The 26,098-nt window shown below is 39.0% G+C and overlaps 1 protein-coding gene across 3 annotated transcripts; it reads left to right on the top strand.

Annotated features, from left to right (window-relative positions):
- Positions 1-1,055: 1,055 nt before the first annotated feature.
- RIOK3 (RIO kinase 3) lies at positions 1,056-25,892 on the top strand. 3 transcript variants are annotated; one of them, XM_027576098.2, is made up of 14 exons: positions 1,080-1,432; positions 2,068-2,185; positions 8,413-8,528; positions 9,134-9,279; positions 9,373-9,480; positions 9,691-9,800; positions 11,786-11,929; positions 12,486-12,613; positions 18,394-18,591; positions 19,796-19,955; positions 21,629-21,709; positions 21,801-21,890; positions 22,879-22,986; positions 24,199-25,892. In XM_027576098.2, the coding sequence occupies exons 3-14, from the start codon at positions 8,464-8,466 to the stop codon at positions 24,304-24,306; spliced, it is 1,446 nt and encodes a 481-aa protein (XP_027431899.1). In that variant the 5' UTR covers positions 1,080-1,432; positions 2,068-2,185; positions 8,413-8,463; the 3' UTR covers positions 24,307-25,892. The 3 variants fall into 3 exon arrangements, with proteins under 3 accessions (XP_027431900.1, XP_027431898.1, XP_027431899.1); XM_027576097.1 differs by lacking the exon at positions 2,068-2,185 and having other exon boundaries at positions 1,078-1,432; XM_027576099.1 differs by lacking the exons at positions 2,068-2,185; positions 18,394-18,591 and having other exon boundaries at positions 1,056-1,432.
- Positions 25,893-26,098: the final 206 nt, after the last annotated feature.

Genomic DNA, 26,098 nt, shown 5'->3' on the forward strand with positions numbered 1-26,098 from the left:
GTTTTGGGAAGATTCAGAACATGTTCTGACCTGGAATAGCAAAAATTGTGTGCTAAGGGAAACCATCAAGGTGGGTATCCCAGGGATCTCAGCGTAGCCGGTCAGGGATCCTGGCTCAGAACCGCAATTTGGGAGAACATCGCTATTCAGTGTTTATTTCTAGAATGTCTGAAAAGTCAACATGTACACATATAGAGCCAGTCCCCTAGCCTAGGATGCCTGGGTTCACCACTCCTTAGCTCTGACACTCATTAGCTCTATGACCTCCAGCAGGTTACTTCAACTCCGTGTGCCTACATTCCATTATCAGTAAAATCGAGATCATGCTAGAAATAGAATGCACCTCTCATGATTATTTTGAGGACTGAGAGTTAATACAGTACTTTGGACAATGCATGAATATAGTAAGTGAAATATAATGCTTAGCTATTTTTATCTGGTCACTTTACAAGAATCTACAAAACATCTAATGAAAACTTTTATTATGCAGTCCATTTTTGCTCAATGTTCTATAACACATTTTACAAATTTTCACTTTTTATGCCCCACTTCCTAACGACAAACTGCAGTAGCAACAAAATCCGACCTCTCCACATCAGCTATTTTCTGTCCCCCACACCATCCCAGTTCAGAATTAACCCAGAAGGGAGCCTGGGTGGCTCAGTTGGTTAAGCAACTGCTTTCGGCCCAGGTCATGATCCTGGAGTCCCGGGATCGAGTCCCCCATCAGGCTCCCTGCTCGGCGGGGAGTCTGCTTCTCCCTCTGACCCTCTTCCCTCTCGTGCTCTCTATCTCTCATTCTCTCTCTCTCAAATAAATAAATAAAATCTTTAAAAAAAAAAAAAAGAATTAACCCAGAAAATAATGAACAGAAGCAGCCTCGTTTGTTTGTTATTATGAACTGAGTAACACGCAGCTTAATTCAGCTTAACTAGATCCAGATGGTGTCTCGGGCCCCCAGGTGGGGAAGGAAGGGGAAGGCGGTGCGGCAACAGGGTACAGCCTGGCCAGAGGAAGCCACACCCGACGCCGGCTCCGTCCCGCACCGGGCGACCACGACCACAAGTCAGAGCCAGCAGCAAGGGCAGCCCGGGCTCGGGGCAGCGGCCGGAAGTGCGGGCCGCCGGGGGCGGGGAAAGGAGGCAAAACCCGGAGCCCCCCGCGGGCGGCCTATCAGAAGCGACGGTCCCAGCGGAGCGGGCGGAAGAGAAGAGATGTAGTTCCGGACGCGGCCGCGCCGCCATCTGTCACCTCAGCTCCGGCACCAGCAGCCCGTCGCTCCAGCCCCGCCGCCTGTCTCCTGCGCGGAGGCTGCTTCCCGGTCCTGTCACCTTTCTGCCTTGTTCTCGTCGCTGTCTTCTCTTCCAACATGGATCTGGTCGGAGTGGCGGCGCCTAAGCCCGGGCCCGCAGCACCCTGGGGACCCAGCAAGGTGAGTGGCGGTCGGAGCTGACGCACCTGCCTTGGTCACCCGGGCTGGCCCTCCCGGGAGGCGCGGAGAACGTGGCAGGCGCCGAGGCGTTTCCGCAGGCGACTCGGGAAGTTCTGAGCGGGACTCTGGCGACCTCGGAAGGTGGGGACGGGTGGCGGGGCTGCCGGGGTGGGATGGGAGAGGTGGGGAGGGCGGCCGCGGCTGCCAGTGGACTCTCTCGGCGGTCTGGGCTCTCTCGCTAGTTCTGCGCCTTGATTTCTGAACGTCCGTAGCAGATATTTGGGCAGGGCTGGCTTAGAGACTCTGACGTTTGAGGAATATCAAGCACGATCTTGTTTTTCACGGGCCAAGTGAGTCAGCCGAATAACACATAAAAAACCCGACGGAAAGGTCATTTTGGCAGCTGTTTCCTTAACTTGACAAATGCGATTATCCGACTGAGACCGTTTCTTGTTTTTTTAAGGAGTAAAAGGTAAGTCCAGGCTCACCTCCCTCCCCCAGGCTAATACTCGGGTGTACACTATATACTGTAAAAAACGGTTATGAATTCTCATCTGCTTGGGCTTTAACGTTTAAGCATTTTCCTGTAATGACCAACTGTTACGTTTATTTCACGTTTGGTTTCTGGTTTTCAGACTGCTCCTTTGCATGATACTTTCATCAGAAGGATGAAAAGACTCCTCTGCCGCTGTATTGAGGGTTTGCTTGAAAGCAAGAGTGCTTCAGTTGGGATGTTGTGTTCCTCAAATTAAGGTTGGAAAGAATCCAACTTTTATAGCTTCCTAATTGTTTTTCACATGCTGTCACGGAATATCGGTTCCGTTTAAAGGGTCCCTCGTTTTATTAAATCTCTAGGTTAGGCCTTAACAGAGAAAAGAGAAATAATTGGCTATTAAAAAGAATTTATGAAAGTTTAATTAAAGTTAATTTTATGAACGTTCTCATACAACTGTAGGGAGAATTTAAGATAATCCTTTGGCAAATGTGGTTACATCTACATGTTATTTTGTGTTATTTCATCTATTAAGCCTTGTTTACAAGGCCAAGATCAGTAGACATAAAAAGACAAAATCAGTAGCTAGATACTAATAAATATATGCTTTACATGTTAAATTCCTTCAGTTAAGCACCCAAAGGCTGATAAAACTGTCAAATGAGACAAACGTTGGTCAGGATACCTAATGTCAGAACAAATTTCACTTACAAAGCTAATTCAGTAATAAAATATTTGTTATCAGTCATATTTTCATTTAAGTATGCATCATCAGAAATATAAAATTTCATTTTCATCATTCAACAAAAAAATAATACTGGGATTTATTGATATTCTACTAGGAAGACAGCATTTTCACAGCCCAGTTAGATGCTACAAGTATCTCTTAATCCTTTCCTCCTCTAACCTCTTGGAAGACCTAAGTGATTATCAAAGGCTTCGTGGATGAGGTGGAGATTTGAGGAAGGTCTTGAAAAATGTAAAGAATGTCAAAGACCAGCGATTCTCAAAACTTTTTGGTCAGGACTAATTTATACTCTAAAAAAATCATTGAGGACCCCAAATTGTTTATATTGGTTACATCTGTTGATACTTGTCATATCGGAAATTAAAACAGATATTGAAAAATTTTTATTAAGTGATTTAAAAGTCATTATGTGTTAATATAAATAACATTTCTATATGTAACCCTCCATTTTCCAAAACAAAAAAAATTAGTGGTATACTATTGTTTTGTATTTTTGCAAATCTCTTTAATGTCTGATTTTTTTTTAAAGAATTTATTTTTTTGAGAAAGACTAGAGAGAGAGAGCGATAGTGAGCATGAGCTGGGGGAGGGACAGAGAGGGAGGGAGAAGCAGGCTCAGGGCTCCATCCCAGGAGCCCAGGATCATGACCTGAGCCAAAGGCAAACGCTTAACCGACTGAGCCACCCAGTCACCTCTAATGTCTGATTTAATAGAAGACCTTTTTTAGTCTGTTGTGGGACGTTTTATTTGAAATATATGAAGAAAATCCATCCTCATAGATGCATAGATTATAGCTGATATAATCAAAGATGGCTAATAAAAGCATAGTAGATGTACTGAGAACAAACTGAACTCATCTCTAAAAATGCACATTTATATCCTAAACTTACTACCTTAGATATTTTTGGGAAATGCGAGAATATTCAAGGACATACTTCACAAGCCATCAGAGTACTGTTACCAGATCTGTTGTAGACTGGAAAACTCCACTGTTCACTCTTGAGAGAATAAGACTGGAAAAGACAGAGAATGTCTTAGTACAAAATAATTTTGATCTCACAGACACCCTGAAAGGGTTTTGGGGACCCCTCCCCCAGGGTCATGGGGTGCCAGTTATAAAATGCCAAACTGCTATTATGGACAAAGAATTTTAGTAGATATTCCAAGAGTGGAGGATTGGCAAACTGTAGGCAGAAGTGAGGAAATGTTGGAGTAGCTCTGTTGGAAAGAGAACTGTAAAAAATGAATTCATGGTACTCAGAACTGTCAGGGTCATCAAAAACAAAGTCTGAGAAACTCACAGCCAAAAGGGTCCTAAAGTGGCATGATGACTAAATGTTATATGGTATGCTGGATAGATACGATCCAGAAGTAGGGAAAGGACGTTACAGAAAAACTAAGGAAACCTGAATAAAGTATGGACTTTAGTTAATAATAATATACAATATTGGTTCATTAATTAATGGCAAATGTACAATACCAACATAGGGGAAACTGAGTATGGGATATTTGGGAACTCTGCTATCTTTGCAATTTTTCTATAATTCTAAAACTACTCTAACATTAAAAGTTAAAAAAAAAAAAAAAAGATTAGTGTTGTAAAGACCCCAAGTGATGTTTTCCAGAGGCCCTTGTCTTGAGAAGTAAAATTACCCACTTAAATATTCTACCCAAATTACATCTTTCAGTTGCATGGACAGAAAAGAGACCTTCCTGTGGGCTATGATTCTCTTGAGTTGCTTCAAGTTGAGGACTGAATTTTTGTTGTTATGTGCCTCCTTCATATTTACTGTTTTTTATTTACTTGATTCTTCCCCACAGTTGTCTGCAGGATGAGTAGCTAGGTGTGCATCTCTAGGAGATGTAAGGAAAGAGAGATAATTTCCCTCTAACCTGCAGCCACCCTGGTGTTGAAGAACGTGGTAGTAGTAAAGAACTCCAAGGACCAGAGTTCAGTGGTGGGTTTTCCAGAGGAGAGGAAAACAGGTCAGGTCTCAGAGGTCTTAAGCAAACAGGAACGAAACAATCAGGGAGCTGGTTATGGGCTTAATAGATGTCATTTAAAGCAGAATAACTAACTGGGAAGGATTGTTTGGGGTTTCCCATCAGATCTTGATGCTGTGGGGAGTTTATGTTGATGAAGGGAATAGTGGGAAATGACATTGGATAGTGAAGGCAGAGCAAGATTATAGAGGGCTTTTTTTCTCTATCTCCTTAAATTTATTATTATTTTTAACATTTAATAAAGTTTCTCTATTCACAAAGTGTTTTCGATTTATTGAGGAGATACAAGGTGATGACAGATGATTCCTCTATATACATCCTCGGTGCCCATTCATAGGAGGAGGTCCCAATAAATTTTCTGAACCCCTTGTGCCCATGGCACATTGCCCCCTGTCTGGCAGCTGTCTCTCATACAGCCCAAGAATTTTTATGGAGGGTTTTTGACTGCTGGTTTGAGGAATTTGTATTTAAGAGTGTGGAAGTTGGCAGCCTTTGTTACCTTATTTACCTTTACCCGTGCAAGTTGCCCCAGTGTGAGTCTGCCCAGCTGAGCTGGTTAGCAGAGGTATAAGGAGGGGAAGTACAGCTCTGGAGTACAAGGCTCCAAGGAGCAATATCAGTAGGAGCAGGTGATTCGGATATCTTGGTGCTCTCTGGTGGTCTGTATGTGTTTCCCTTTCTGGTTCAGTCTATCTTGGATTTAGGTCAGTCTCTGCCTCAAAATAATAGTCCCTGCTTGTCAATTTTGCCTCTTCTGAGAAATTGTCAGCTAATACTTTATTTAACATCTTAGTAAAATTAATTGACTGCTGGCAAACAACTAGAAGCACCAGAGTGGCTGGCCAAAGGGGTCAACTTCAAGATGGAGAAAGGGATGTTCGAATAGTAGGGGTGTAGAAAGGCATCAGACCTCTGCAACTTGGGGACAGCCTGGCAGTTCCTTGAAATATTTCCAGTGTTTCTTTTTGGCACATGTTATTCAGTGAATACTTCAGTGCCTCTTTACGTCTGAAGCTTTATGCTGGGCTCTGAGAATGAGAAGACCCTGCCCTTCAAGGGGCTCATGTTGTATTGTGGCTGATAGATTAACTCTAATACAGTCACTGGTCCTGCACTTAAATGTATTTGCACAGTGGTATGGGAGCACAGAGACAAGGATCTGATTTCATCTGATGAAATTGAGAGAGCCTTACGGAGTTGGTGATGCTTACTTAATTGGAGGAAATAGAGGAGGAAGAAAATCCACTGAGAGAAGAGCATGTGTGAAGGCTTGGGGGGGGCTAATTATATTAGCATATAATTATTATTAGAGCAGAGGGTACGTAAGGGCTGAGACTGGAAAGATAAAGTAGGTCAAATTGTGAAAGGCATTCATTGTTGAGGAATTTGGATTTCATAGTGCAGGCGGTACAGAGGTTTGCTTCTCACGTTCCAGGACAAGGTGGTTAGGGAAGCAGTATAGCAAAATGCTGGGGCAGCCCCTTAAGTTCTACTTACTGCCTTGGTTCAAATCTACAGTGTTATCTTGAGTTAAAAAACCTTTCTGTGTTTCAGTTTGTAAGTCTATAAAGTGGGGATGATACGGTAACTACGCAGTGGTTGTAGGTCTCAAATAATTACGCAAATTATGTATATTAGGCAAGTGATTCAAATATAGTGAATATTCTAGTGTTGTCTGTTATTCTATTGTCATTGCAAAGTGTGGTTGACAGATCTGAGTTAGAGAATACAGCCATTTGCCTTTTGGAGCCTGGACTTTGAAACTGATCAGACCAGACATTTCTAGGTGAGGGGGCAGCATTATGTATTCTACCTAGAGGATTCAGAAGGAAGTCAGCAGGAGTCATTGGCCAAGAGATAGCTATATTCTCCAGATTACAGAGAACTTCAGGATTCTAGACCTCAAAAGCCTCACCAGGAGACTACTCAATTGCACTTGAAGATATGAGTGAATGAAAGTCACACCAGACCTTGAGAAAACCTTCCTTATTTTCTCCACATCTGGGTTTATGTGAGGCTGGAATAATTGTGCAGTAGGCTAGTATAGGTATGTGCTGGGTGCATCTCATTAATCTCAGGATGAGACTAGATAAAACTTGATTCTAATTCACTTAGGCATAAATACAGTTATCATTTATCACCTTTAAGAGCTTCATCCTAACAACCTGAACCAAGTAAATTCCTGAGCCTCAGTGCTATGGAACCTGAGCAAGGGTGGTAGGCCAGCTAGAGGACCTAAACTTGACTTAAAAGTTTTTGGCTAAAACAGATATCATCATATGCTATATTCTAAATTCTAAATTAGACACTCAGCAGTAGTTAAGGAATGAGTTTGGACTTTATCCTAAAGGCAGTGGGAAACCTTAAAACAGTCAAGAGCTGTAAGTAAGGAAACCGAACTAATCAAATCTGCGTTTTAGAAAAGGCGTTGTGCTATGGTGTGAAAAATGGAAACAAGCAGGACTGGAATTAGGACTCTCTTAGAGTAGCCTGGTGATGGGAGGGTGATAACCTTGGAGTAGAATCTCAGAAGGGAGATGGAGAAAGCTGGGTCAGTTCAAGAGAGATTTAGACATATTATTCAATATTAGTGGTCTTAATCACTAGAGTATCAAATGTAATCATTTTCTGCTGCTAAGTAAAGCTTGCCCCCTCAAAAATTAGGAATTGTGAAATAAGCTTACGGTTTGTATTTCAAAAGGGCTGAGATAGTGATGTCATTGAGGAAGGCTAACTGGCTGATTGTCCAAGAAGAGTCTCACAGAATATTGCTTTGTTGTAGTGGCATTGTTTCAAGACTGTTTCTCAGTTTCTAAAGTTCAGAAATGTAGTTTTTATTGTTTGTCATTGTCATTTTCGTTTTAACATATCCCAGATGTCTTGAGAGGGGCTGACATACACTTTACACATGTAGAAGATTTACTCCTTGAATTAGAATGAGGCCTAACTTCTTAGTGGGTTTTGAATTGTGCTAGTTGGTGTAGTCTGTCCTAAAAGAGAGTCTTCGGGGGCATTTGGCTGGCTCAGTTGGTAGAGCATGCAACTCTTGGTCTCAGGGTTGTGAGTTCCAGTGCCATCTTGGGTATAGAGATTACTTAAAAATAAAATATTTGAAAAAAAAAAAAAGAGAGGGAGACAGTCTACATGGGAAGCCAGATTAAAAGCAGATTATTTTGTGAGCATGGAATCAGAACAGGGTAGTTGCGTGAACTCATCAGGTAGTGGGGTGATGCTATATATGCATGAGCCTGATGTTCCTCCTCAACTAAAAGGACATACCTACCAAACAGGTTAGAAAGTGCTTCTGACAGATCTAGTTTACATTTATCTTTGATTAGATTTGAGCTGGGAGATATTTTTACTTTTTTAGAGATTTATTTATTTGAGAGAGAAAGAGCACGAGAGCACCCCTGTGAACTGGGGCGGGGGGGGGATGGGCAGAGGGACAGGGAGAGAAATCTCAAGCAGACTCCCTTGCTCAGCGTAGAGCCTGATGTGGGGCTCAGTCCCACGACACTGAGGTCATAATTCGAGCCAAAATCCAGAGTCAGATGCTTAACTGACTGAGCTACCCAGGCGCCCCATTATTTTTACTTTTTAGATGATTTCTCTAAGTAGGTAATTATTTATTTTGGGTTGATTTTTTTAATTCTCAAAAGATAACCCTATTTTCAAGTTTGGAAGGTACTTTAATTTCATGATTATGAATTAACCCCTCTCTTTTCTTTAAATAGTGTCCATGGGCTACCCCTCAAAATACAGTATCTTGTTCCTTGGCTGACGTAATGAGTGAACAGCTGGCTAAAGAATTGCAGTTAGAAGAAGAAGCTGCCGCTTTTCCTGAAGTCACGTAAGTAAAATTCATAAAGAATCTATGTTGTCTAGGAGCTTTTTATTAAAGTTTTAGGATTTCATTAGCGATTGTCCTGGCCAGTGATTAAGAAACACATTTTGAAAAGCAATGCAGTAGAAAGAGTACCATACTGGGAGTTCACTGATATTTGAGTTTTGATCCTGATTCTATGATTAGTTGTCAGTACTATCTTGGGCAAACCACTCTGTTTCTCTGGGTTTTAGTTATTACAGCAGTTGAGCCACATGGTCTCCAAATTAGCAAATGGTGAAGGAGGATACAGTTTTGATGAAATGGCTTAGATTTTATCTTTTCATCCACGTTCTTTCTCCAGAACACAGAACAAATGAGGTTTGAGTCTCGGTTTAGATTTTATTATAGCCCCTTTAGCTTTCTCTTGCAGCTCTCTTAATCCTAGTTGGTGCTCTCACAAGTGCCTGACATTGGTCAGAGGGCAGCTGGACAGGAGGTAAATGATGTGATCAAGTTTTTCCCATTGCTTCTTCAGTACAGTTTGTAACAGTGAAAAGGCACTCTTCTCTCATGATAGGTAGCATCTGTTTATGCAAGCACATTAGTTTATGTTGCCTTATTTTGAATAGTGTCACTGAAGGACCATTTATTACTGGAGAAAACATTGACACTTCCAGCGACCTAATGCTGGCTCAGATGCTACAGATGGAATTTGACAGAGAATATGATGCACAGCTTAGGCGTGAAGAAAAAAAATTCAATGGAGATAGCAAAGGTACTGTGACCTTATTATGACACCTCCACTGGGTGGCAGAAAGTGCTTGTAACATGCTCCTAAGTAAATCTTCACCTATTTTTGCCTTTTAAGTTTCCATTTCCTTTGAAAATTACCGAAAAGTGCATCCTTATGAAGACAGTGATAGCTCTGAGGATGAGGTTGACTGGCAAGACACTTGTGATGATCCCTACATACCAGGTATCAGTACTTTTATTTTCTGGGGGTTGGGGTAGGACAGGGACAGAGGAAGACTTAAGTTTTTCAATGGATCCTTGTATTTTATATTTATCTTTGAATCTCATTTGGTAAGTTACTGTTAGATTCAAATATCTTTTCAGACAATATTGACTGCAACAATTCAGTCTTTGCTACTTTTACATAAACTTGACTTGTCTTAATCGCCTTTAGCAAAACCAGTTCCTACTCCCAAAAAGGGTTTTATTGGAAAAGGAAAAGACATCACCACCAAACATGATGAAGTAGTATGTGGGAGAAAGAATACAGCCAGAATGGAAAATGTAAGTTACAGGAAGTATTATCTCTGAATCAAGAGTTTTATTGGTATAAGTTAAAAACATGGGATTCTAAATACGATATCTCTTCAACTCTACTTCTATAAAAAATTTTTTTAAATTAATCAACTAATTAAAAAATATAGTATCTTAAATTTCTAAAAATATACCTCATAAGGACGGATCTAAAGATGTTGTAGATGATAATATAGCAATATCATGAAACTGAGCCACTAATGAGACTGAACCTCAGAATAAAATTCTACAACAATATTAAGAAAACTGGTTTTATTTGCATGGATTCTAAAATTAAGAAATAGTTCTTATAAAAGTAGCATATTTATTTTTCAGCATATTATTTTCCAATAGCACCCCTACCCAAGAAACAGAGACCAGTGGGGGATAGGAATGGGAGAGAGAAACTCCCTTTTATATTTGTTGAATTTTTTTAAAGATTTTATTTATTTATTTGACAGAGAGAGACACAGCACGAGAGGGAACACAAGCAGGGGGAGTGGGAGAGGGAGAAGCAGGCTCCCTGTGGAGCAGGGAGCCTGATGCGGGGCTCGATCACAGGAGCCTGGGATCATGACCTGAGCCAAAGGCAGACGCCCAACGACTGAGCCACCCAGGCGCCCCTAATTTGTTGAATTGTTTAATCTTGTGCCTCAACTACCCCTGCAAAATCAGAAATAAAATGTAATTTAAAAAAAATTAAAAAAGAAAAATTAGCATTTTTCCTCCTTTATGAATCTTGTGGTTAATAGAAAACATTTAGACTTTATTTTTTTTTTATTTTTTTTTTAAAGATTTTATTTATTTATTTGAGAGAGAGAGAATGAGAGATAGCACGAGAGGGAAGAGGGTCAGAGGGAGAAGCAGACTCCCTGCTGAGCAGGGAGCCTGATGTGGGACTCGATCCCGGGACTCCAGGATCATGACCTGAGCCGAAGGCAGTCGCTTAACCAACTGAGCCACCCAGGCGCCCAACATTTAGACTTTAGAACACAAATACTTAAGTAAACTTATTTATAATTTTTTTAATGCTTTATTTATTTATTTTAGATTTTATTTATTTGTCAGAGAGAGAGAGAGCACAAGCAGGGGGATTAGAAGGCAGAGGGAGAAGCAGGCTCCCCACTGAACAAGGAGCCCGATTCAGGACTCGATCCCAGGACTCTGGGATCATGACCTGAGCTGAAGGCAGTCTCTTAACTGACTGAGCCACCCAGGCGTCCCAATGCTTTATAAGTAATCTCTGCACCCAGTGTGGGGCTCGAACTCATGACCCCTGCAATCAAGAGTCACGTGCTCCACTGACTGAGCCAGCCAGGCGCCCTGTAAACTTATTAAATTCTAGAAATAGTCCAGATCTGACTCTAGAACAACCCTCTCCAATAGAGCTTTGTGTGATAATAGAAATGTTCTATATCCGTATTAACTAATAGTAACCGTATTTGGCAATTGAGCACTTGAAATTTGAGTGATGCAACCAAGGAGTTGAATTTTTAATTTAATTTTAATTTATTTAACTTTAAATACCTACATGTGGCTAGTGGCTACCATATTGGCCAGTCAGCTCTAGAACATAATTGTCATGGTGTGGGCATACCTTGCTATATTAACCCACTCCTTGAAAATCATTAGTTATAAGATTGTATTTCTTTGGTAAGATTTGGGGTAGCCTTAAAAATTCAGTGTGTCCTTTGTCTAATGTAAAAGCACGGTGCAGAGCATATGCTGAAATACCTTAGTTTTTAGATGTGATTCAGTATTGTCTGTGCTTTCCTTAAATAGCCTTGCTCTCCTTTCTGTTGGGTTTTTAGTGAGTTATTTTTTTTTTCTCTCTAATACCGATGGGTTCTGCTTTTATAGCCTAATCATCGACTGAGTAAGAAACCTGTTCCAAGTAAAGACTGATCTTGTTTTTTTGTCATTACCATCCCCATTTTAAAGTACTTAGATGTTAATTTTTTTCTTCTTTTTGGCAGTTTGCACCTGAGTTTCAGGTAGGAGATGGAATTGGAATGGATTTAAAACTATCAAACCATGTTTTCAATGCTTTAAAACAACATGCCTACTCAGAAGAACGTCGAAGTGCCCGCCTCCATGAGAAAAAGGAGCATTCTACTGCAGTTAGTGTTCTTACATTTTTTTCTTTGATAGAAAGTTCATATTAGAAAATGTCATATTTGGGGAAGAAACAAAACAAAACTTCATGTCAAAACTGACATTTTAGTGGTCATAATTAGAATATGAATGTTTTGAGATTTTAAAAAATCGTTTCTTGTTACACTGACATTCATAATTTTCTAATGTCTTACGTTAGTGAAGATAGAATCTAATATCTTGAGAATAAAGTAATTTTTAAAACTTTAGAAAAAAACTAATAGTAACTACACTAACAGAGCTATTTAAACTTTGAAGATAAAATAAGATTTTGACTAAGCAAGAGTCTGATTTTTAAGTTCTTTTAGCTATTCACTTTCATAGGCATTGGAGTTAGTTATGGAAATGAAATGTATTTTGACAGCACTCTTTTTTAAGAGCCTGTTATATGTACATCTAGGTAAATTAAATCATAAAGGTAAAAAGAAGCATATATTTTGAATATACTAGATACTAGAAATGGCTCAAAAACTGTTTTGTTATTATCAGTCATTTCCATTTATAGTGCTTTATCTTTTTCAGGAAAAAGCAGTTGATCCTAAGACACGTTTACTTATGTATAAAATGGTCAACTCTGGAATGCTGGAGACAATCACTGGCTGTATTAGTACAGGAAAGGAATCTGTTGTCTTTCATGCATATGGCGGGAGGTAAATGAGCAAAATGCAGTACCATTGTGTCAATAAAATCTTAACCCCTTCTCCCTATATAAATAGATTTACGCAAAATTAGTGCTATCTGGCAAGCAGAGTAATTTAAGAAGTGTTTAAAAAGTGTCTAGAAAGACTAGACAATATAAGGACATACAAAGAAAAATAATCATCCTAATCCCACCATCTAGAGATAACCAGTAATCAATTTGTGTAGACTCCTTCAGTCTTTTTTCTATGCATATATTATTTTCTACATTATTGTAATACTGTATCATACAGGCTGCTGTAAGTGACAGAGCAAAATTTGCAGTTGGGTTTGTCTCAAAACCCATGGTCTTTACACTATGGGGTCCTTTAGCCCCAGGTTGAGGGGGATATGCTTAGATCAGTTACTGATTCTTGCCCTTATAACTCTTGATCCTTTAAGAAATACCAACTAAATAGTGCTTGCATCATTTAAGGAAACATCTTGTAAAGATCTTAGGCTATTTAGATCTTACCTGCTTCACTTTTGTTACAAGGGCTTAGATGAGTAAAGAATGGCATGAGGAAGGGAGACATTTTATTTTTATTTTTATTTTTTTTAAGATTTTATTTATTTGACAGAGACACAGTGAGAGAGGGAACACAAGCAGAGGGAGTGGGAGAGGGAGAAGCAGGCTTCCCATGGAAAAGGGAGCCCGATCCCAGGACCCTGGGACCATGACCTGAGCCGAAGGCAGATGCTTAACAACTGAGCCACCCAAGCGCCCCAAGGGAGACATTTTTTTAAAGTGGAGCCTGTTTAGAGAACGTGCTTAAGCCAGGAATGTGAAATCATCTGGTCACTTACTACTGAGGTCAACCAGCAAGGCTTACTACCTCAGAGATTCCTTTGCCTCAATGATGTTTACAGACAAAAATGTTAAAATAGATTCCAGAATTATTCTAGCTCTTTTTAGGTTCAGAAGGTATTTACTGTGTACTTAGGGGATTCAAACAATTATTGGTTAAGTCCTTGCCTTTGGTTTTCTTTTTCTTTTTTTTATGCCTTTGGTTTTCTTAACTATTGAACTAGTCTCCCTTTCTTTTCTTTCTTTCTTTTTTTTTTTTTTTTTTAAAGATTTTATTTATTTATTTAACAGAGACACAGTGAGAGAGGGAACACAAGCAGGGGGAGTGGGAGAGGGAGAAGCAGGCCTCCTGTGGAGCAGGGATCCCAATGCGGGGCTCAATCCCAGGACCCTGGGATCATGCCGAAGGCAGACACTTAACTACTGAGCCACCCAGGCGTCCCACTAGTCTCCCTTTCTGTATGAGACATACATGTGTAATCATATATCGAATTATACTGTTAAGTTTCAAAATGAAAAGGATAAAAATGAATGTTAGGATAAAATAGCTCAACATTTTTTAAGCTATGTGATCTGGAGCAATTTACTAAACATTTTTTAAAAACTGACCCTTATTACCTCATAGGATTTTGTGGTGATAAATGAGATCATATTTGATAATGACTGGTATAAGGAAATCTTAATAAATATTTATTTTTTCCTTACTTTAAGCTTTGTTGCCCTCTTCCTAAATTTCCTTTAAGGGTTCCCTAAGACCAGGCAGATATAACTTAGTGGCACAAATTAAAATGAGAGATTACTCATGGTAGAAATTAAAACTCTATAGAAAGGATTAAAATGGAAAGTAGCCATCATCTTATCAACTCTCATCTCACAGATCTTTTCTTCAAAGATAACCACTGTTAACAGTTTTTAGTTTAGTCTCCCAGAAATTTTTATGCACATACCCCTAAATTTGTTTATACAAAAGAGATTATACTCTCTGTTCGGGATCTTAGTTTTTCAGTTAATAGATCTTTCCAAGCTTATAACATCCCATTTTTAGAGTAGCACATTCCATTATGTTAATGGGCTTATGGCATAGCCAGGAGGAGAACATTATAGCAATGACTGTTATAGTTGATAAAAGATAATTACATAATAGAGTACACAGATAGGAATATCCTTGTACATCTATAGGAATATCCTTGTACATCTGCTTTGGTGTGCTTTTGCAAATATATCCTTAAACTGAATTCTAGCTTTGAAATTACTGGGGCACAGACTGTATACACTCTTTTTCCTTTTTGTTGAATAGTGGAAGGCCTCAATGAATGGAGAGTACCAGCTGGCTTTTGTAGCAAGCAGCATATCTTGCTTTTATTTATTAAAAATTTTAAAAAATTCTTACATGTCACATCAAAGGTCAAAAATCTTTAATTTGTGTTTATCTTTTAATTTTAATAGGGCAAATGCAATTTCCTGAGGAGCTAGTCAGATCTACAGTTGGTAGTACACTCTATAAATGTTAGTAGATATTGACAGATTGCCCTGTGAGAAGGTTAACTAATTTATGCAGCAGTATGAATCTGTTTCCCTCATCCTCATTAATGCTTATTAGTATTATCAAACTTAATATTTTTGTCAGTGTAAAAGATGAAAAGTACCATTTTGATATTTGGTGTGTATTTGTGATTAAGGTTGTACATTTTTTCCAAGTGCTTTATTGGCCATTTGTATTCCTTTGTCTTGTCAACTGCTTTGTTTATCCTTTGTTTCCCATTATGCTTAATGATACTTTGATATAATGAATGATCTTTCTTTCTTTCTGGTGGAATTGGTATTCTGTACTTGGGCATTTGTAATTTAGCAAAACTAGAGAGCATTAGGTTTTCTACAAGCTTTCTAAAAGTAAATGCTTTTAAAAGTTTGCTAGTTTTCTATGATATGTAACAAATTACCACAGACTTAGCTTAAAATAACACTCACTTATTATTTCATAGTTTCTGTTGATCGGAAGTTGTAGTGGGCATGGTTTAGCTTGGCTCTCTGCTCAGGGTCATACGGCTGTCATCTGGGTGTCGGCTTGGTTGCATTACTTATGGAGCTTGGGGTCCTCTTCCCTGTCGTTCAGTTCACTGCCACTGTAGGACTGTCTCTACTTTTTTGTTGGCTGTTGGGAGCGCTGCTCTCAACTTCTAGAGGGCCCTGCAGGTGCTTGTCATGCTGCCCTTTCACACAACAGATCACTTCTTCAAAGCTGGCAGGAGAATCTCTCCCTCCAGTCTGCTAAGACTGAGACAATGGAGTATAGTCCTGGGAATGACTGTACCATCACCTTTGCCGTACAGTGTCAGCTAATCGAGAGAGTGTCTGCTCCCCCTGCACTTGAGGCGAGGGAACTGTACAGAGTGTGTACACCAGGGATGGGATCTTAGGGGCCATCTTGGGACTCTGCCCACCATAAAGCTGTCTGGTTTCTCTCACTTTCAGGTTGGCCAAGTAATCAACCATTATTGGAATAGTAACTTGTGCTTTATCCCTGAGCTCATAGAATGTACTTCCTCCCCACCCCAACCCCCTTTCAAGACAGTAATAAATAAGCAAAAAACATCAGATATGTGTTATGGTAGTTAAAATATGGTGATGTCATAGCAACTGGTTCACTACTTTTTATTAGTAGGTCAGGAAAAGTTCTCTGAGAAAGTGACATTTAAACTAAGATTTGAATGACACAGTACAGGGTACTGTGTAAAGATCAAGTGGAAGAACATTCCAGACTAGAGAACAGCTAGTGTTAATGCTTTAAGACAGGCACAAACTTGGTATCCCTGAGAGCCTATAAGAAAGCCAGTACACTGGGAGAACAGTTGTGAAGGGGAGAGAGGAGCTGGAGAAGTAAGCAGAGCTTAGATCAGGTAGGACTCTGTTAGCCAGGGTAAGGAGCCTGCTCTTTAACTGTAGTGGGAACCAAAGCTGTGATTTGATTTTTGTTTTGAAAGATTACTAAGACTGCTGTGTGAAAAATGAATTATAGGAGGGGTAAGAGAAGAAGCAGTAAGGTCAGTTAAAAAGTTATTGTAGTAGTTTAAATAAGAGAGAACAGTGGCTTGGACTAAGGGGGTGTAGTGAAAATGAAGAATAGAAGAGACCATAGAGATGCGCTTTGAAAGTAAGAGTCAACAGTGTGTGCTGTTGGATTGGATGGGTGTAAGAGGATACATTCTTGGCTAGAGCAGCTGGGTGGTGCCATTTACTGAGATGAGAGTGTGAAGAAAGGCAGGTTTAGGGTGCAATTAATAAGAATTTTGTTTTGGGCATGTTAAGTTTGAGATGCCTGCTGGACATCCAAGTGATGTCAAGTAGGGATCAGGTAAATGGGCCTGAAGTTCTGGAGAATTGAAACTGAGGGTAGAAATGTAGGTGTTATCTGTATATAGATGATTTTTTTTTTTAAGATTCTATTTATTTGAGAGAGAGCACGAGTTGGGGGTGGGGGGAGTAGCAGAGGGAGACGGAGAAGCAGGCTCCCCACTTGAGCAGGGAGCCTAATGCAGGGTTTGATCCCAGAATCCTGGGATCATGACCTGAGCCGAAGGCAGACATTTAACCGACTGAGCCACCCAGGTGCCCCGGTATATAGATATTTAAAGCCATGGGACTATGGGACACCTGGGTGGCTCAATTGGTTGAATGTCTGCCTTCAGCTCAGGTCATGATCCCTGAGTCCTGGGATCAAGCCCCACTTTGGGCTCCTTGCTCAACAGGGAGCCTGCTTCTCCCTCTCCCCACCTTCTCGTGCTCTTTCTTGCTCTCTCTCTCAAATAAATTCTTTAAAAGAAGTAAATAAATAAAGCCTTGGAACTAAATGAAATTTCCCAGGTAGAGAAGACAGAAAGAGAATAGGTTGGAATACTCAGGTAACCTGAGATGAACTGGCAGAAAAGGACTTAGCTGGGAAAATATGGTACAGAAGGAAAGGGCTGGGGGTTTGAGTCCTATTCTATCTTGTGGAAATAGAGTTCCCTTCTTTTCCACACTAACATCCCTTCACATATTTAAAGGTAAATACTTGTTCACACTGCCACCACCATGTTTCAGGCCTTTCAGTGACTCACTATTGAGGGAACATTACATTAGCATCCTAAGTAGGCTCCACACCTCTATCCTGATAGTATCGTTGACTTGATCTTCGTGAAGTCTGTCAAACCCTTGATGATTCCTACATCCAGGCTTCTCTTTACACATCTGCCTCCATCCTGACCCTCAGCTCTGATTTCTTTCATTTCCCGTTTCTAGCCAAGTCTCAACTATAGTGTTTCCTATTCCTCAGATGTGTCCTGTAGTTTCCAACTCTACTTTTGTTAATACTGAGCCTATACTTGTTCATAGCCTACCCATGGTTCTGGTTCAGTTGCCACCTATATCATGAAGCCTTGTCCGGCCTTCCTAATCCAAAGGGACCTGTTCTATTCATGTACTTTTATTCTCTCCTGCCCCTCCTTGCATATCCATAGGGCAGGGACCCCTTTACTCACCTTTTTATCTGTTAGAAGTAAAAGAGACATTTTAAAAAGCTCTTCTATTGTGTTGCTTTTATTGAATTTTGCCCATAAACCATCCCAGGTTGATTGTAGCCTGTATGTCTTCATTGTTCCTCAAGTTTGATTTGATAGTCATTAAGTGAAGATTATATTATGGATTGTTGAAAACTGGTTGACAATTTATTTGAAAGTGTTTTATTTAAAAAACCAAATCCTAAAAATTAAATAAATGAATAAAAAATAAAAAACCAAGTCCTAAGGTTTTATTAAGACCCAAAACTTAAAAGCTTAAAAAAACCACCAAAGCTTGACATTCTTAGAGAAGATAGATCTACTTTTGTATCATAGAATTTTGATTTTGAAATTGTTTTACTTATGAGCTGGCAACTTACACTGACTTAATTTTTTTCCTTCCACTTAGCATGGAGGATGAAAAGGAAGATAGTAAAATTATACCTACAGAATGTGCCATCAAGGTATTTAAAACAACCCTTAATGAGTTTAAGAATCGTGACAAATATATTAAAGATGATTTCAGGTTTAAAGATCGCTTCAGTAAACTAAATCCACGTAAGATCATCCGCATGTGGGCAGAAAAAGAAATGCACAATCTCACAAGGTAAAGAAAACCATTGTGCTAGAAGTTACCTAGGGTAATTACTTTTTTTTATTAGGCCTACTAGCCAGGCAAAAAAATCCATGCTTTCTTTTGAATTCATTTGTGGAATTTGTGGAAGGCCTCGAAATTCTAGTGTTCATTGAGGCTTTCTGTAAGAAAATATTTCCTGGCTATAACCTGAATTCATACTTTTGGGATGAGTAAGTCATTTTCTTTTTTCTTTCCTCAGTAAAGTTTGAGGGAAGCAAAGTCATTTTCTGCCTAAGACATTTTGTATATGTCTACATGCTGTCAATGTTCAGCTTTCAGTTAGGCTTATTATAAATAATGGGTTTTTTTTGTTATTACGTCTAATGTTAATTTGTTGGAGGCAGTCTGACCAAATTGTAATTTGCTTTATTAGACTTGGTTCTCAATTCTCTAAGCAGAATTTATCAAGGAATTTATCAACCAAGTAATATAGTAATAATCTTTCTCAATAAAACTTCCATATCTTAATCTATTAAATGCTTAATCTTTATTTGTTCTGAAGATATTTGCTTTCAAATGTAATTATCCATATTTATTAGTTGCAAAATTCTTCTAAATAGTAAGACTTGTAAATAGAATAATTTTCTAAAAGGTCTTGCTGCTCTTCAATCTCTTTTTTATACTTTTGAGATCTCATCCCTGCCATTCTTAAAATTCTCCAACTGTTTCTGTAGTCTTTAGTGTAAAGTTCAAAGGCCTTCTCTGATGTGGAGCCCACCTGTCTCTGTAACTTCAACCCACATTGCCCTTCTTCCGACTCAAGATCCAGCTATGTTGATTGACACACATTCCCCAAATGGACACTGTTGAATGCCTCTGCATTTCCACAAGCTGCTTCCAGCCCTAGACCAGCATTTCCCCCACACTGTCTTAATTTGACTAATTCCTGTTCACCCACTTCTTATACTAAGGCTTCCTTGATGCTGCGTGCTCCCGTAGCTCCTACCCACACCGTGTGCCACACGACACCATGCTTGTCTCCTCATCTATCTGTGCCTGCCAGCAGCCTATGGCTCTGTAAGGGCAGAGGCTAGGTTTTACCGTCTCTGCCTCCCCCAACCCCTGGGCAGAACATAGTGCCAGCTCATTGCAGGCCCTTGTTAGATATTTGTTGAATAAGTGAAATATTCTCTCCTTCTGATTTTTACATTCTTAATTATTTCTTTCTGTATAGAATGCAGAGAGCTGGAATTCCTTGTCCAACAGTTGTACTACTCAAGAAACACGTTTTAGTTATGTCTTTTATTGGCCATGATCAAGTTCCAGCCCCTAAATTAAAAGAAGTAAAGCTCAGTAGTGAAGAAATGAAAGAAGCCTACTACCAAACTCTTCATGTAAGTTGTGCTTTTTATAAAGCGTTCACATACCAACTTTTAAAATATTTTGTCTAAACCTTAAAAAATTTCCTAAAATAATACTATTTTAAGTTCATGTAACAAGGACAAACTGAAGTTTGTGACGGAATATTAACATTGAAGAATTGTCTTTAAATCAATATGCTGCTGTCTTGAGTCACTGAAGAAAAATCATAGAGCTAAGGAGCTCATGAAGCCTCCTTGGTTAGCATTAGTGACATGGAAGCATAAAGCTCTTATTCACAAAACAATCTATTAAATAAAAGTTGACATTTCTACATTTGGCAGACAGATGTCATGCCGCATTAATTTGTATGCCTTCTTGAATGTCCTAGCTCTTAACAGCTAAGAAAATGCCTGTCGTTGGGAAGTTGGCGGGGAGCAGATGTAGTCTCGTTATAAGAGTGATGGGAGGGAGTGGTCTCTCATATGTGCACAGGTCTTAGAGCACGTCAGGAATCTTGAAGCCGTTTATGCTTTGGAACAGCAACTGAATTCCATCTGAGATCCTTCCAGCTTAAGAAAATGTTACTAAAACTGTCATTCTTCTCCAGTTTTGTTTTTGTTTTGTTTTTTAAGTAAACTGTACCCCCAACATGGGGCTTGAACTCATGAACCCAAGATCAAGGGTCACATGTTCTACCAAGTGAGCCGGCCAGGCGCCCTGCCTCTATAGTTGTTTTGATTGAATAGCAGAGAAGCCTCTGTGCTTTTTACGTGGTCTCTGCATAAAGCGTTCACGTCCTGCAGCAGCTTATGTGAATATGAAAGTGTTATCCAAATAATTTTTTAAGACAGAGCTAGGGAGATAATCCAACTTTCTCTGCTTCCAAAAAACAGAGGAAAATCAAGTTCATTTTTCTGGCTTCATTGGGCCGTGGGGTAACTGGGAAAGAGATGAAGTAGTGATAGGCTTTTCCTACTTGATTCTATTAAGGCTGAGAAATAAAACATTAATGCTGATTTCTGCCATAAGAAATCAATAATGAATATATAATGCCACTTAATTTGTAAGACTATCTCTTCCCCACTGTGTCTGGCAGGAAGTACTTTTTACTTTATATAAAAAGGTGAAAAAAATCTTTCACCCACTTTTCTTGAAGGGAAGTGGCTTTTATTTTTTATTTTTATTTATTTTTATTTATTTGACAGAGACAGTGAGAGCAGGAACACAAGCGGGGAGTGGGAGAGGGAGAAGCAGGCTTCCCGCTGAGCAGGGAGCCCGATGCAGGGCTTGATCCCAGGACCCTGGGATCATGACCTGAGCCAAAGGCAGACGCTTAACGACTGAGCCACCCAGGCGCCCAAAGGGAAGTGGCTCTTAGATCTTCTGGCTAGTGACCATAATATGGCTGCTTTCTTTCTCTGTGGGGAACCAGGTCTGCCATTTGGTCTCCTGACCTCATTGCTGTCACACAGACAAAGAAATAAGAGTGTCATACTCATTCCCTCCATTGTCTCAGTGTTCCCCTGCCCTACCTAAAAACAAAAAAACAAAGCTCAGTGTTAGACTGTACAAAATAAAGAGGAAATAAGTTCTTTAACCTAGTTTTGCTTTTTCTGGAAAGTAATTGGTTGGCATAGACATTTTAGTTGCATAGGTAAATTAGAATTGTTGCTCACGTCCTAAATGTCTGCCTTGCCTCCCACAGTTGATGCAGCAGTTATATAATGAATGTACACTTGTCCATGCTGACCTCAGTGAGTATAACATGCTGTGGCATGCCGGGAAGGTGAGGAGCACGTTTTTTGTTAATGTTCACACAAAATGACTTGATGTGAATTACTGATTGTATACTGAACGTATGCTCTGCCTTTAAATAGGTCTGGTTGATTGACGTCAGTCAGTCTGTAGAACCAACCCATCCTCATGGCCTGGAGTTCTTGTTCCGTGACTGCAGGAATGTCTCACAGGTGGGCATGTAAGCTAATACATCTTTTTTATAGGATATAACAGATTCAAATATTTTTCTCATCCCTAAGAAAAATAAGATGATCATATTCTTAGAAACTGAAGGAAGGGTTAGGTTATCAACTGCTTTTGAGATAAAGATAACAGAGATCAATTTGTCATATTTAATTTTCAACAATATGATTGCATGACTCACATTCGGGCTGTTGAATTTAATTTGCAAGGGAGTGAGTTTTTATTTCGACTGCAGATATTTAAGCAGTCAGGTAGACATTTAACATGCACGGTGCTTCAAGTGAAGCTGGTATTAGCAAGCCTACGTGCTTACTGCCATTGTTCTTACCATTAAAAGGAGAATAGTCTTCCTGGCGGTACGGTGTCTGATCACTGATTTCTGTGAGGTAGAGGAAACACATTAGGGACGGTAAAACTCAATAATCACAGAGTTGGGGCACATTTATTTGCTATTTCTAAAGGAAATTAATTGTTAGCAATAGATTCAGGTAAGAATGGTCTTTCTAAATGATCGAATAACTTCGTATTGGAAATAATTTCTGAACCTACTTAAAGATTGTAATTCACGGGATTTAGTGAATATTTTGAGTCAACACATTCAAAGCAGTGCCACCCAATTTTATATATACCACTCATTTATAGCTATAGAAGGTGCATTGTGACAAATCCAGAAGGCAGCACGGATGTGTTCAAGAGGACAAATAGCAAGTAGAAACTGAGTAGCATAGTTAAATTCGAAATGAGAAAACCTGTGGTTTAAAAAATTATGGAAGGAATTCACTGGTATGAATTCACTGGTATCTTATGAGATATGGTGTATCTTACAAGATACAGTATATCTTATATACTATTATACGTATACACATATATATTATATATTATAAGATATAGTGTATCTTATATACTCTTCTCTGTTTTTTGTTTTCAAGAGAACCTTGCTATAATATCTTCTACTGACTTATATTTCTTTACTAGTTTTTCCAGAAAGGAGGAGTAAAAGAAGCCCTTGGTGAACGAGAACTCTTTAATGCTGTTTCAGGCTTAAACATTTCAGCAGATAATGAGGCTGATTTCTTAGCGGAGGTAATTCTGTGTGCCTGTTTTTCACCCTGCTAATAGAGAGCTGGATGGAGTAGATAGCTGAAACCCAGAGCTCATTTTCTTCTTCATCTTCTTTTAAGGTTTTGTTATTTATTTATTTATTTTTATTTATTTTTAGAGAAAAGTGCAAGGGGTGGGGTGAGGCAGAGGGAGAGAGAGAATCTCTAGCAGACTCCACATCCAGTGCAGAGCCTGACGTGGGGCTCGATCCCACGACTCTGAGATCATGACCGCAACCAAAACCCAGAGTTGGATGCTTGACCAACTGAGCCACCCAGGCGCCCCTCATTTTATCCTTTTATCCCCTCAAAAGCAAAAGTAGAGATTTTTCTTTCCTTGAGATGTTTTTGGTCCTTTCCAGAGAAAACCTAGGATAGACTTACAGCAGAACACTTCTTCAAGGAATTCACAGTTCGGTTAAGATGGACAAATAACACCACTACCAGTATACTCCTGTTGCCTCTATTTATGAATGAGGGAGTGGGCTGGTGAACACTCTGGGTGATACAGAAAGCCGTCACACATGGTCCCTGCCTTTAACTGAATAGGGAAAGTTGGCCGTGGTCATCCTTAGAAATGCCTAGTCATTATAATATGGATCTACAGAACCATTAAAAAAAAAAAAAAATCTTCCAACAGAAAAGTTCTCTTAAAATTGAACAAAAACCAAAAAGGGAAATAGCAGCTAATTATTCCAACAGTATACCAAAGCAGAGAATGTATAGAGTCTGTTCCAGAACTCCTCAGTATGATTTGAATTTGGCCAGGCTGTGCTGGAACCTAAAGGCAGAGAAGTCACAGGAAGATGGTAAATCTGACTTCTAGCACAGTACAGTTGCTCAGTAAGTAGGTGTTGCTACTGTTGTTGAAACAATATTAGAATCTCCTTTTTCTTGTTTCCTGAAAGCTTTATGGAGTACATAGTAAGACATGCGATCCTAGTTCCTAGATTGATAAAGACACTAAATATTGACCTTGATAATACAGTCAAGTAAAAAACATACACGTATATGTCACCCTGTAATGCATGTCTGTGAGACACTGTCATGTGTGTCACACACTGTAATTCTAATTCAAGGCCAGTGTCCTTAGGAATGACCTAGTTTTAAAAGAGTAAAAATGCTGGTTCAATCTAAAGTATGGTTTTTGTGAAGTAAGATTTTGACAAATGAATTCAATGTATTAATTTTGTAGATAGAAGCTTTGGAGAAAATGAACGAAGATCATGTTCAGAAGAATGGAAGGAAAGCTGCTTCATTTTTGAAAGATGATGGAGGTCCGCCAGTCCTATATGATGAATAGCACCAACCCCCACTGCTTTCATTGTTAACACAGTGGTGATTGTCAGCTGCCAAGGGCAAATGAAGTTATGGGTGGCCTGAAATACCAAAACATGAAGGAGTGTACAATGGTGCTTCTGTGCTTTTTTCCCCCCCTTGTAATCCATATGCCAGATGTGTGGAATTTGTAGCTCAGCGTTGGGAGAATAAAATGTTACTACCTCTCATCTTACAAACAGGATAATATAATTCTTTAACAGCTATAGGTTATCTAGCTGAAATCAACCTGATTTTACAGGATTCGTGGTATAAAATGTTTTGATGAGAATTTTTAAAACTTAGGTAACATTGCCAAACATGAGAGGAAAGGACAGGTGTGTTTACAAGGAAGGCTTTCATTACAACATACTTGCATTTTTCACCTCCTTGTTTTGTGTTACATCTTTCCTCAGATATTTTATGGGCCTAAAATTAGCCCTTCTTAGGTTTTTGTTTTTTTTTTTTTCCAGATTGTGACCATGATTCTAAAGGAAAATCTCTTCTCTACTTAGTAGGTGACATAAATGGAAATTTGGTTTTAAAATGACTGACAGAAATAGAAGGTTATTGGTACATCATGAATATGAACTGAATTTTTCTTTTCCGTACTCATATCCAAGACAGGGCATCGCAGATCTCTGAAAGAGAAAAATGTGTAAGAATTTCTTAACTATTCAAAGTCTTTAAATTTAACTTTCAGTTTTTCTACATTTAGGTGAAGTGGTAGGATAGACCTCCTGGTGCAGCTGCTTTGCATTTATGATGAAAATGTAAATTATCTGGAAGGGTGGAGTATAATAATTAACCATGTTTGACATATTTTAATGAAGTTGGTGAAACAAAGTTCAGTTTACATGTCATTCATACTATATACTTAATTGATTTTGAGAGAAATAGAGCAAGCTAATTAGAAATATTAAATAATCACATGATGAAAAGTATGTATAAAACAACCTGGGTACCAAATTAACAAAGTAATTTGAACTACTGGCCTCTCTCCATAATTTTTAGTACTGGCTGGATGTCAGTTCTTAAAGCAAGCACTGTAGTGGAAAAGTACATTGGCTTTATTAGGGTTGAAGTTCATTAACGACAATGTAATCATTCCTCTTATTACTGAAGTCAGATTGACTTTAGAGACCCAGACTTTCTGCTACTAATAACCCAAACTTCCTGTCTGGTACTGGAAAGTAACAGTCTAAACATCATTTACACTTGAAAGCTTCTTTAACATTATTTTAAAATGTCAAATATGTTCTTCCTAGAAAAATATTTATTTTTGTTTCTGCTATAATAACTTTTAACTGCATTTCAGAGAAATGTGATTTTGGATAGATCACTCATTACATTTCTGAAATGTTTACTACTCAAACAAGGATTTAGATGACTGGTGATTATTGGCTTTACAGAAATTTCAGAGAACTAATTTTAAAAACCATGAACCATTTAAAAGTTTTGTTTTCTGACATACTCTGTTTGACAAAGAGCAGCAAACCATTGCTGTGTGGCATTTTTGGAGTGTGCTGTGAACATGCTTTTTAAAATATTAAATATGAAGAGAGCGTTTTAGATTTGGTTCTTTGTGTGGTTTCTTATTGTTCTTTACGTTAACTTATGTCCTGGCACCAAGTTACCCCTTCTGTATAAAATTAAGTAGTGCTACCTTAAGCAATTTTTCCCCCATTCAACTTCTCATATTTATATTTCAGTAAATGACCTACTTCACATTACAAATAGGTTTTTCTCTTGTGTATCAGTAAATATTTCACTTAGGG

This window comes from Zalophus californianus, chromosome 14 (genome assembly GCF_009762305.2).
Source record: "Zalophus californianus isolate mZalCal1 chromosome 14, mZalCal1.pri.v2, whole genome shotgun sequence".
Classification (NCBI taxonomy): Eukaryota; Metazoa; Chordata; class Mammalia; order Carnivora; family Otariidae; genus Zalophus; species Zalophus californianus.

What these genes read in the sequence shown, in the direction of transcription:
- RIOK3 (XM_027576097.1), top strand. Translation starts at nt 1,370, where the DNA reads ATGGATCTGGTCGGAGTGGCGGCGCCTAAGCCCGGGCCCGCAGCACCC. An exon ending in GAAATGCACAATCTCACAAG is followed by an intron (nt 18,592 to 19,795) that starts GTAAAGAAAACC and finishes CTTTCTGTATAG; the next exon opens with AATGCAGAGAGCTGGAATTC. An exon ending in ACTGCAGGAATGTCTCACAG is followed by an intron (nt 21,891 to 22,878) that starts GTGGGCATGTAA and finishes TTTCTTTACTAG; the next exon opens with TTTTTCCAGAAAGGAGGAGT.